Here is a 12,334-nt window from a genome sequence, read left to right as displayed (position 1 = left end):
ACAAGCTTTGTAATATATATGATTGTTTGTATATATAGACAAATGCATACGTATTTGTATGTATCTATGTATTTATGTGAAATACACTTGATTTTCCTCACAAGTACCACAAGCTATATATATATATATGTGTGTGTGTGTGTGTCACATGTCTTTCTGGTTAATCTGTGTAGCTATCCAAAAGTATTTTTGTACTATTCAGAAAATTCCTAATAAAATGAAAAATCCACATTACTCTGTAACTGAAGTGACGCCAGAGCAATTTCCCAGAAACCTGACTATAGGGAAAGTACCTCTTGTTTAGACCAACTGCATGTGGGATTTAGAGACAGCTTACTATCCTCCTTAATACTTAGTACAACTAGGCATTTATAGAAAGCATTAAAATGCATCATAGTTTTATTCATAGGTACCCTCCCAGACCATCAACAACAGAATCACTCAATAGTCTGTAATTCAGGCAGATCATTTGGCTCTGTTGTAATCAAACTTCCAACTGAAAGCACCTGTGTAAATTTCATGATTCCCCAGATTAGGCTAGCTTACTGCAACCCTGTAAATGACAGCCATCTTCTACTACTACACTGTTTTCATACTGCTTACTTACAGTTACAATTGTTCAGTTATGAAGTCAATAGATAAACAAAGTTTATAGAATAGAAAGAGGATCAGTGATAAATACTCACCAGTGTTGAGGTTCACTGTAAACTCCACACAAAAAAGGTCCTGCCTCAGTGCTGGTTAGCCCTTAAATAAGATCTAGGAGAGGTGGAGCCAAGCTCCACCCCTTCCAGGAAAACAGCTGAATTACCTTCACCTGTGCTCCTGCAGCTGACTCATTGCTTGCTTCAGATGGTTAATCAGAGGTTCAGGCTGCGATCAACAGTTTCCCATATGCTTATGTTGTTTAGTATTTTGGTAAAGAATTTAATAGCTACGGAAAAGAGAGGTGTATGAATAATTTGAATTTCATATATAAGCAGATGTGAAAGCGTGATGGACTGAAAACTGCTTAGTGAAATCCAAGCGTACAGTTCTCTGTGAATTAGTAGGTATATTTCCCTTTGTAAGATGTCTTAGAAAATGCTTCTTTTCATACCATTTCATGGCAACAAACAGTTTCCATTCGGTTTAGTTATAAATTTTCAGATCTTCCCCACTGCAAGGAGTCACTAGAGCTTGAAAGTGTAGCAAAGATAAAACAAAGTTATAAAATAGTTATGGTGTCTTTCAGCATAACTTCTAATACAGAAGCTGGGCAAGAACCAAACAGTGTTTAATTATTAGACATCATAGCCTCATATTATAAGGTAGGTTAAGAATCTGTATGACAAAGTATATGAAATTGCTATTCTTACCGAATTTTGGAGTAAACATGCGGTTCACAAAGTCTTTAGGGCCACAAAACATTTAATTAATGAAAGTCAAACATGGATAAAAACAATTTAGTCTGATTTACAGAGTCCCTTCATCTGGAAACAGCTGCTTAATGTTCATCTTAAAAACACAGCTTGATTCTTTCAGTATTAACAAGCTATTATTGTGAGTTATATCCCTCTTTCAGTGCATAAATTCACTTAAAGTGAATGTAGAGAAGTTTATAAAATGCAAGCTTAATGTTGTTGTAACATATGTTGCAGGATTTTTAACAGTGACAGTTTTGATGAAAGACATTTCTGCTTTGCTCTCACAAACAAGGCTTTCTTCTTGCTTGTCCTGCATTTTAGTGTCTTAAGAATCTGCATCCCTTCTGAATGACTCAATAAACTATAACAAGATTATAGGGAAAGAGTAATAGACCCTGGTTTGTGTTTTCAGCCCGAAATTCATTTCTTCTTAAGATAAGTCAAACAAATGTATCTTTAATTCCGAATTTTACCTTTGAGCTAGCAGACTGTCAAGAACAGAAAGGAAACTCTACTTGTTGAATCTTAGATGTGACACAGAAATTTACCAAGCTGCTAGTCATATAGTCTTGTTATTTGGTTGCATTTTCTTTGGCTATTTGACAACTAGTTAGAAACAGCTAGACTCGGTTTGGATGGGTAAAACCTGATGGTTATTTTGTCTGTGTTTACATGCAAACACCATAATAATTCAAATCATTGTTTCTTTTTTTTTATTTTTTTATTTTTATTTTTCTCAGTAGAAAAAATGCATGCAGCATCTCCCAGATAAAACATATTCTAGGTATTTCCTTCAAATAATAATAATAATAATAAAATCTACTTATGGCCATGATAAGTTAGAATTGTTAAACTTCTGTGTCTGCCTAGCAACAATTAGAAAATAAAACAAAAATAACATTCCATCTCCATCTGACAGATTGAGTACTTCACAACCCCAGGATGTAAAGAGACTGTTTAGACTATGAATGCAAGAAACAGCACATGTTCTTGGATGTTGTTTTCTCTGCATCTGTCTCATGTTTATTTTACTTTCCCGAGCATCTCATGAAAAGATGAGCTGTAAGCCAAGTAATGGACTAACTGAAAGCATATAGGGCTTCTTCAAAGCCTTGTCCTCTTCTGAAAAGAATTTGTTTTTCTTTTCTTCTCATATTTCAGCACATCAGTAGCCAAGATGTCCATAATAAGTTTACATGCAGTAAGCATTATGCCAAAGTTCTCTCTCTTTTTTTTTCTTTTCATTTGTTGCAGGGGTGAGAGCTTGTTTTGTGATTTAAGATGGTATTTGTCATGATATATATATATAACTGCAGAAAGTAAAATAGAAATGTTCTATAATAAGTAATGTGAGAAGAATAGTCCTCTATAGACAATTAATGATGGCATACAAATGGCATTTTGATTTTTAAATTTCATCAGCATAAATGGTTGGTTTTTTGTTTTTTTTTTCCTCTTCCACAAGGACAGAAGTATTTTAGACCAAAGTTTTGCTTTCTTTTCAAGATGTTTTGTTACTTTAATATGTTCATTGACATATTATTTAATGTCATTTCTAGGTTGACCGCCAATCACAGTTTATTCAGGGTTACCGAGTAATGTATCGCCAAACATCTGGCCTACCATCTCCAGCTGTATGGCAGAATTTGGAGGTCAAAGTCCCAACAGAGCGGGGTGCTGTTCTAGTCAACTTGAAAAAAGGAGTCACTTATGAAATTAAAGTTCGCCCGTACTTCAATGAATTTCAAGGAATGGACAGTGAATCAAAGTCTGCTCGTACCACAGAGGAAGGTTAGTAAAATAGTTAAATGTCATTTTGGTTATTTTATGCATGCCTTCATTCAGCTCCACATGATTTCTGTTTGTTAAATATAAGGTCACTATTAGAATGCAGCATCATAATCAGTTTTCTTCTATAAGAATTCCAGGAGAAAGTATTTGGCCACTTTTGCATTCTTCTGGCTTCTGCCTGCTCTTTACATGCAAGTGGCTTTGAGTCTTCTAACAATTGTACACGGCAGACATTTTTTTACAAACGATGTTGTTACAATAAAATACTTTGATCTGTGCTTTGAAAATAAAAATTCTATTTGAAAGGCACACCACTCCATTGGTTCTGCCAGCAAAGTTCACAAAACTGTCCTATTCAGTTGTTTGTAGAGTTTTCTTAAGTACCATTTAGACATAAGTGAAACACCATGTGCACATAGCGAACATTTTACACCACTGTAATGCAGAAGCATTCATTACCATGGCATGTATTACAGAATACTTAAATATGTATGCACTTGAGGGCCATTTTTTATAAATGCTGAGGTTGAGATGAAATACGTAATTTTTATCCTTTTCTCTTAGTGTACAGTGAACATATCTATCTAAAATAACCCATGCCTGGAGAACTTGAGCAGTCATCTTCATCTTTCTTCTATAAAAGAAGACTGATTGTAAAAGTGAGGGTACATCTTCTCACTTTGTATCACTGCTTTCTTTCAAAATGTAGGAAAGAACTACCAGTGATGTTTCTAAATGTTCATGCGACTTTCATGGGTTTTGAGTGCACTCTCAGTTCTACTGAAGATGAATCTTAATCACTTACAGTAGTCTCCTGAGGTTTCATTCAGTACAGATTGTCAAGCACTTTTTACTTCTTAGAAGAACTTACTTTTTCTCTTTATTTTGTTATGATTATTGACCAGCAAATAAGCAGTCATAGGATAACTTGCTTGCTGCCTTTCTTTATAGATGAGAAAATTCAGTGTCCTGCAACATCTAGGAAGGCATTCCTTAAGTGACATTTAGAATTTGCTACTTTCTGTTTTCAATTTCTTTGTTCAGACCATAAGACTTCAACAAATCAGTTAAGACTAGGTTTGCAGCAGTGTAAACCAAGCTTTAAAAGTAATAATTACAAAAGAGCTACTAATAAGAGATTTATATTTATATAAAATAAATGAGGAACTAAATTTTCTTTCTTAAACCTCATCTCCCCATACAGCCAGTCAGGCTTTAAAGACTACTTTCTTGGCATGCAATTTTCCACATTGTGAAGATTTTTAGAACTTTTCTTGCATGTAGGTATGCATAGCTAACAAATGGGGATCTGCCTTGTCAGTGCGTATAACCTTCAAGTAGTCTGTTCACAAGTATCTCTTTCAAAAAAGCAGCTTATAATATGTAATGTAATAACAAGTGTCAGCCCCTGTATAAAATTCTTCGACTTGTTTGGGTGATAAAATGATGTACATCCATGAGAAAGTAAAGAAATTCACTAGATGCCATTCCAGAGATATTTCCTTTAACACCTCATATTAACTTTGTAATCATATTGGTATCTGTGTATTTCAAAAATAGCACTAACTTAATGTTTAATAAATGTGGTTTGCTTCTCATCCAGTAAAGAGAAATGACAGTCTACTTAAGGGTGTCACACTTTCTGTGTAGCCTGTGATTCCATTTCAAAAATGAGCTTTTTTAGGCTTGACTTTTTAAAAAATGTCAGTTTTACCACCTTTAGAAAATAATTTGGAAGACTGATATGTATTTTTGAGGTTTTTTGCAAGATCGAGGTGAGCAACCAAGGTAAAGGAAAGTACATTCAGGAGGCAGTGGCAGCTTTTGGATTGAATTTTACATGCAATGTTACTTCTGAGTCCTAGCTCCAAAAATCAATTTTGCTACAGTTAGGCTTTTCCTCTGGATCAGGCATTTGTCACAGTTCAGTATCCATTCATCTCCTACCTCTTTGGCCTTGTGAAGGTAATAAATGGAATTCTGTTTGGCTGCCTCTGGAAGAGATGAGCAGCGATTTGGGTTCTTTCATATCTGTAAGAAGAAGCTGAGCATGGGAATAATTGACCTGTCAAGAAGCAGGCAAGGTGTTCTCCACAAGCCAGCAGCAAGGGAAATGAGAAAACAGCTTTAAAAATGTTATTTTTCAGTGTGGTCTATTTAATAACTGCAGCAGTGTCAGACGAGTACCTTAATTTATATCATGGTGCCAGCTTACAAAGTGATATTATCATAGAAGGAGGAAGTAGAACTGTTATATACGTATGTGTGCCTGCACACATAAGATCTAAATAGAAGATTTTTTTTTTTTTTTTTTTCACTTCTTTCACCCTTGACAGATGATAATCCTCTCAGGTACATACTCTACTTTAAATCTCTTCTGGAATAACTTTATGGAGTAGTGTTTGTTCTGCATATTGTTTGTCACCACAAAAATATGACAGTTGGTAATGGAGGTCTCCTTAGTTTTATCAGTTGCCATCCTGAAACAGCAATCAATTCTTGCTTGCCTTACTGCAGCTCTTAAAGTGATACTTTCAGCTACATTCATCAGTTGTGATTTAATTTTGCTTAAGTTACTATGCATCCTCCAAAATCAAAAAGAAACCACACTCAGAATATTAACTAGAATATTCCTGCAGTTTAAATACAAATGCAAATCATTACAGTGTTGTTTTTTTTTTCAGTGATAGAGAAAGGTATTCATTTTATATATTATTTAGCAATTACCTCTCTCTTCTCACTTCCCCCACGTTACCCATACTTGAACATAAAAAGCAATATACCTGAATGTCCTCTATAATGATGAAAGTTTATACATTTCAGCACAATGTTCCATTTTACTTTAAATATATATATATGCATATATATATTCAGTGTTAAGTTTTGCCATTTTTATTATCATTGTTTTAGTGATTTTTTTTATTTTTTTTTCCTGATTAATATGGCACACACAGTTATTCTTGGTTTTGTTGTTACACAATATCTTTAATGTTTTTAAAACACTTTTTTTTTTTTTTTTTTCCTCTGTGGTTCATTTGTCATAAAATACACAGTGCCACCTTCTAGTTCAACAGTTTTGTGCTTTGCATGATGCCAAGGTGTAGCCCAACGTTACCTTTATGTGCTTTACTTGGTTAAGAGTCAAACAGTCTATAATATAGCTCCATTTTTCCCCTCTGTAATTCTTTCTACCTAGCACTATTTGCTTTGCAGGCAAACCTATGTCTGAAAATGTAGTTCCCAAAATATGCAGCCTCATAGGAGTCAATACACTGGGCAACTAATATCATCTATGTGGACTTGTGCAAGGCCTTTGACATGCTTAAATGTGTTGAGTTAATGACTTCTGGGAGAACCAAGAAGGAAACAAGCAAACAAAAATTACTGAACTCCCATTTCTCAAAATTGTATCAGACCATGAGGGGAAAAAAGAATGAAAAGACTTTTCTGGGCAGGGGATGCAATCTCACATAATGACTTGGTTGACTTAGTTGACGTATGCATAGCTAACCATGTATTATGGAAAACAAATGCAAGCATGAGAATAATTCCAATGCAGTCTTAAGAAATCGTACATCTAGATAAATGAGAAATGATTTGTATTGATTCTCCATTACCACAAATTCCATATTTTCATTCAGTGCAATGCTTCTCTTCAGAAAGGCATTTTTCAAAATTGTCAGTCCCTAACAAAATGTGCATACCTAGACCTGCAGGGATTGTGAACTTTGTATGTTCTCTGCTTGCACTTACACTGTTTCAGCAAAATTTGCGCTCTAGCAAATGGATTAATGTCTTATTCCTGTTTATTTCCTCTGTTTGGTGCAGCTCCAAGTGCCCCTCCTCAGTCTGTCACTGTCCTGACAGTTGGAAACCACAACAGCACAAGCATCAGCATCTCCTGGGATCCTCCTCCTCCAGATCACCAAAATGGAATCATCCAGGAGTACAAGGTAGAAGGGATCTGTAATAAGAGAGTTGTGTGTTTTAGGAAACAGACTGTAATTATTACAGAACAATAGCACTGTTTACAGATTTAGATTCTGACAGCATTTACTGCCACCCATATGGAGAAAAAGGACTGAGTGCCTATGGATTTTTTTAAAAAATTTATTTGTTTATTTATTTAATTAATTTTCCATATAAGCAATGCTATTGTTACTGTTAAAACCAAAAATAGCAGGAGCTAGATCTGGAAGAGACTTGTAATTGCCAACTACTTTAAAGAGTGTTTTTTTCTTTCTTATCCTTGGATGAAATAGAAGGATTGGTTTTGATTTTTTTCCAAAGGGGCTCTTTACTCTCAGGACAAGTGGTGGAGCTCCTGTCTTAAAATGTCTGCAGCCTTGTAGAAATGTTAGCAGGAAAGATACTACTCTCCCCTGCAAAAATGCTAATCTTTTCACTTCAAGGTCAAAGTCAAGAACTATAGCTCTGGGAGAATACATGTCTTCCTTCAAGGACATTCACAACTTAAAGTGCTAGCTTGTTTGTTCTGAAGAACAGGCTAGATATGCAGAGTTTGTTACTTGCTGCTTGATGCACTGGTTGCCGTTTCTCTATTTGTTTTTGTTTGTTTGTGGTTTTTTTTTTTACTGCAGTGGCTCAAATTATCCTTCCCTTATATATCGCCTTAAATTTTTTGTAACAGTCTATTCCCCACTAAGCTTGCTTTTGCACAAGTATATTTTCACAACTTGTAAATATTGCAGTGTTATTGGTTTGTGTGGAGGGAAGACTGGAGAAAATGATCATGCTACATTCAGCGTTATCACAGGCTTATAACTGGAACACGCAGTTTGGTAGATATATTCACTGTGGCCAGTTTCTAGTTTGAAAGTGAAATTTATAATTGAAATAGAGCAGGCAGCTTCCTTCAAAATCCCACAAAGGGTAGAAATAATAACCTTCTTGAGATGAAGGTGATAATTTCACGCAGAAATATGTAATTTATTCTTCCTGATGTGTTTTGAGGGGAAACAGAATCAAGAAGGGAGAAAGTCCTTGGTTTATAACCAATTCATGTTTCAACCTCTTATGGATTATCATCTGATCAGAGGGATGCAGTAAATGTACACCACTTACTTTTAGCTTAGCACTTATTTTATTTTGCTTTTATTCAGTGTTAAGATTTATTAATGCCAGTATGGTATTGATTTCATTTTCATATAAATTAATAATTGTATATTTTGCTTTAAATCATCTGGATGCTGAATGTTCTGTGAGACAACATGAACTTTCAGGGGCTTGTGGGCAAATAAGTAAAACACGGTCTTAAACCACAAAATGTATAGATATGAAAGAAAGTGAGCTGATGGTTAATCAAAGCCACATGCCAGGTGAGTGCTCAGACCTCTAGACTGTTTAGAAAAACAGCTGGAGTCACCACCTATTACATCCCTTCTTGTTAGATTAGATGGCTTCATGATTAGTGTGCTGGCTGAGGGGAATCGAATGCAAAGAGACTAATATCTCCTTTAGTATAAACTGACTGCTGAAGTTTCACTGGATATTTTCTAACAAATTGAATGTAGATCTGTTGTTTTCAGTTCAGGCATAAAAATGAATGTAGATTCATTTATTAATTCAGTTCCCTTAATTAGGGGCATTTTGTAGTTGTTGTGGCCTAAGACCAGGACAGGCAAGGACTGAAGGAATGAACTGCAATTGTATCTCACCCTAATGATTCTGCTCTGCACACAACCTCTACATGAGCTCAGGAGAATGAAAGATTTCAAAGTCTTTCTCAGTGCTTTGCAGGAAAAAAAAAAAAAAAAAAAAAAAAAAAAAAAAAAAAAAGGATAAAGTGTGATAAGACACTGAGAAGGGTCAAAAGGGTAAAGAGAGTATTAGCATTGTCTAGACACATCAGTTGGTTGCTGAGAGTGGTACCACCAGTGGTGCTTTCTTCTGCTGTTGTACAGTGTACATATGATACCTTTAAGCATTGATTTTTCTTGAGTAAAGTGGTAGTAAGTGCTTTCTTTGATTGTAGAGAAGCAGTATGTGCCAAAAACAGTAACCAAAGAAGAATCCTAAGAAGTCTTAGTTTTGAGACTTTGCAGGAAAAGCCAATGGATGAAGGCAGGAGAGACAAATAACACTGTGAAATGATACACCATTCTCATTACAAAATATGAATTCAGATTTAAGAATATTTTGTTGCTTCTGTTTAGTTAGAAAATAATTGAGTCAGGAACTGATATCTGAACTTCTGAACAATGTATGTAATCGCAACTGTAGCAATAAAGTGCAGGTTTGTACTTTATTCTGTATTTATACTCTGTTTTAGAAATGTCACATACCCCTGTTGCGTAGCAAAAAAAAAAAAAAAAAAAAAAAAAAGAAAAAGAAAATGATTTTGAAAGGTTTTTATCCTTTAATACTTCAAGAAACATTTCACTAGTTGTCCTTTTACTGTCCAGGGGGAAAAGAAGAATGAAAAAATTGATTTTTTTCATGAAAAGATTTGGCAGTAATCCCATTACTGAACAAGATTTCAATGAAAACTCATCTTTTTCACTTGGATGATTCTATTCTGTGCTTCAAAGCTTGCCATGGAATTATGCTCCATGGAAATCTGGAGTCCAGAGTGGTGTTTGCAAACAGACTTTGCTTGATTTTACACTAATCTGGGATAATTTGCTGAGCTCCAACTGCTCCTATATAGTAACACTGTTAACAAGTCCAAAATACCAAAATAGGTGATTCTTGTGCAAAACCTTGATATGTCATATCTATGAGCTATTGTTGATGAATACAAAGAATTTTCCATTTTTTAACACATCAACTTTTGTCCCAGATCTGGTGTCTAGGTAATGAGACTCGATTTCATATCAACAAAACAGTAGATGCAGCCATTCGGTCTGTAGTAATAGGTGGCCTGTATCCAGGTATTCAGTACCGTGTAGAAGTTGCTGCAAGCACCAGTGCAGGTGTGGGAGTGAAAAGTGAGCCACAACCCATAATAATTGGTAAGTGATTGTGTATTCTGTTGTTTTGTTTTGCCTGTTTTTACTTTCGGAAATGCTTTCATTAATTACTTCTGAGAGCATAAAAATCTGTGGAGCAATAGACAAGTTTTGAATTGAACTTGGATTTAGCTTCTAACATCTCAGTGCCTGCTGGCATTGTGAGAACAGAGTTCTCACAGCTAGCAGAATGAGCTAGCTCTTTCTTTGCTGAGACATTGTAGAAAATACACGTTATCTTGTGAAACTAATTTTTTAAAATGTATTTACCACTTTTGCAGGTTGATGGATTTATGGAACTAACAGCTAGTGGTCCCTTTTTCTCCTCTTCAGATGACTAATATTGCTTTACCATTGATGCATAAGGCACTGTTTACTGTTGGTTTTCTGAGCATATTGTGTCAATGTTTCTCAGGTATCCCAAGCAGATGAGTTTGCTCTGACAAAAAATAAGTAGCCTGTAATCCAAGTAGAGAGCAAAGGTGGTAGTAGCATCTCTGCTTTTGAAATCACTATATCTTACTGTTAGTTTCCATGCAGGATTAATTTCCTTTACAAAGAGAAGCACAGATACTTTTTCTTCTGAGATTCTTGTCAAGTGTGAAATACAGATGCAGAAACAAAATGAGAAGGATGAGAATAGGAAAACTATATAGGAAATTATTTTTGGCGAAAAGGAATTGGACTGTACATGGCAACGCCTCTTTGGAGTGCATATTACAGGGATTTTTTTTTTTGCTTTCACCTGTATGTGCTAATTTAGTCATTACAAAAAAATGAGTCTTTTCTTGCTTATTACTGATTCTGTTGGTATTACATATTTTCTTTCTAGAATATTCTGTCAATGCAGTGTCCCAAATATGAACAGTTCTATGTGTAGACATTTAGAAAATGTCAAGTTCTGTATGTTGCTTAAAGATTTAATGATATTCAGGTTCCCATATTTAAAGACAGATGTAGAGGTATTCCAGCTTTGGATATGTTGTCACTAGAGAAGAGAATACAAGTTATGATGGTTTTAGAAAGAGGAAGTCACAAAAATTCCAAAGAAGGTTGAAGAGTGTTCTAGAACTGAAAGCAAGACTTTAATGATTTGAAAATACAAGAAATTTGTCCTCTAATGAGCATGAGTTTTGGATCTCTGTGTAAACAGCTTGTGTTGTGAGACTGGTTTGTCATTGTATTTGCTTTGAGCCGGCTTTTGTTTTCTTTTGTCCTTGCTGAAAGAGTTCCATCCAACTACTCTCTGGGCTTGTTCCAGCAAAATACTTAAGTGTGTTTCAGTTTGAGCATGTGAATGGTCTTGTGCCACTTAACCTATTATGAGTTAAACTTGCAGTAAAGTGCTTTGCTGGGTGATTGCCAGAATGCTCAGCTCCACATCTGTGTGCAGACCTTCATCCTGTCTTTTTCCTTAGAAAAAATGACTAGTATAATCAGAAGTTAATTGTGGGGATATTTGTATTGTTATACGAAGGAAGAAAGGGATGCTAGGATACAAATAAAGTACAAAAGGAATTGCATTTTGAAGCTAAGAAAGTTTTGCTTTGCTAAACTTAGCAGTATTTATCCCTTTATTGAGTCCAGGATGCCCACTTCAACAAGTTTGTCTGATAGCATCTTTATACATTTAAGAGTCTTTCACATGAAAAGGAAAAGTCTTTGTTGTTGTTGTTGTTGTTGTTGTTGTTGTATTGTTTTTCTGTTCTCATTTCTGTTTTCTCTTTTGAGATCACAAAACTACATGTATTTACTGTTTTATAGTCTGCATCTAATTTTTCACTAGGTTATGTTTTTCTGTTGCTTATGATCTCTGATTGCTGGCAGTTATTCCTTAGTCTATAGATTTGCTTTGTAAACGTACTACTATTTAAATGACACCATTAAAAAAATAAATAATAATAATAATAATAATAATAATAATAATGAGTTGGTCCCATTCAGTATTTGACTAAGAATCAGCAGCATAAAATAAGAAAATGAAATTTTCAGATACATATTTAAAAAATCACATAGGTTAAATGAACAAACCTAAAAACATAGCCATGACTGGGAAAGCATTATCAAGTCATTGTATTATAATGGATTCCTATATGGCCTGGTGCCTAGCTACTTAACAACCTGCAAACAAACATTATGGAATTCTAAATTATGGAGAGAGCAGAT

At 34.8% G+C, this 12,334-nt stretch overlaps 1 protein-coding gene across 33 annotated transcripts in view; it reads left to right on the top strand.

Moving 5' to 3' along the window:
* ROBO2 (roundabout guidance receptor 2) overlaps positions 1 to 12,334 on the top strand; it is an 862,058-nt gene that overhangs the window by 786,839 nt on the left and 62,885 nt on the right. For all 33 annotated transcript variants that reach the window (XM_085527515.1, XM_085527477.1, XM_085527497.1 and 30 more), the window contains 3 exons: positions 2,966 to 3,197; positions 7,026 to 7,150; positions 10,000 to 10,171. In XM_085527515.1, coding sequence (XP_085383641.1) covers positions 2,966 to 3,197; positions 7,026 to 7,150; positions 10,000 to 10,171 — 529 coding nt within the window. The remainder of the gene's footprint in view (positions 1 to 2,965; positions 3,198 to 7,025; positions 7,151 to 9,999; positions 10,172 to 12,334) is intronic.

This window comes from Coturnix japonica, chromosome 1 (genome assembly GCF_054131305.1).
Source record: "Coturnix japonica strain WE chromosome 1, WE-NBRP24, whole genome shotgun sequence".
Lineage (NCBI taxonomy): Eukaryota > Metazoa > Chordata > Aves > Galliformes > Phasianidae > Coturnix > Coturnix japonica.
This window is presented reverse-complemented; position numbering and strand designations above follow the sequence as displayed.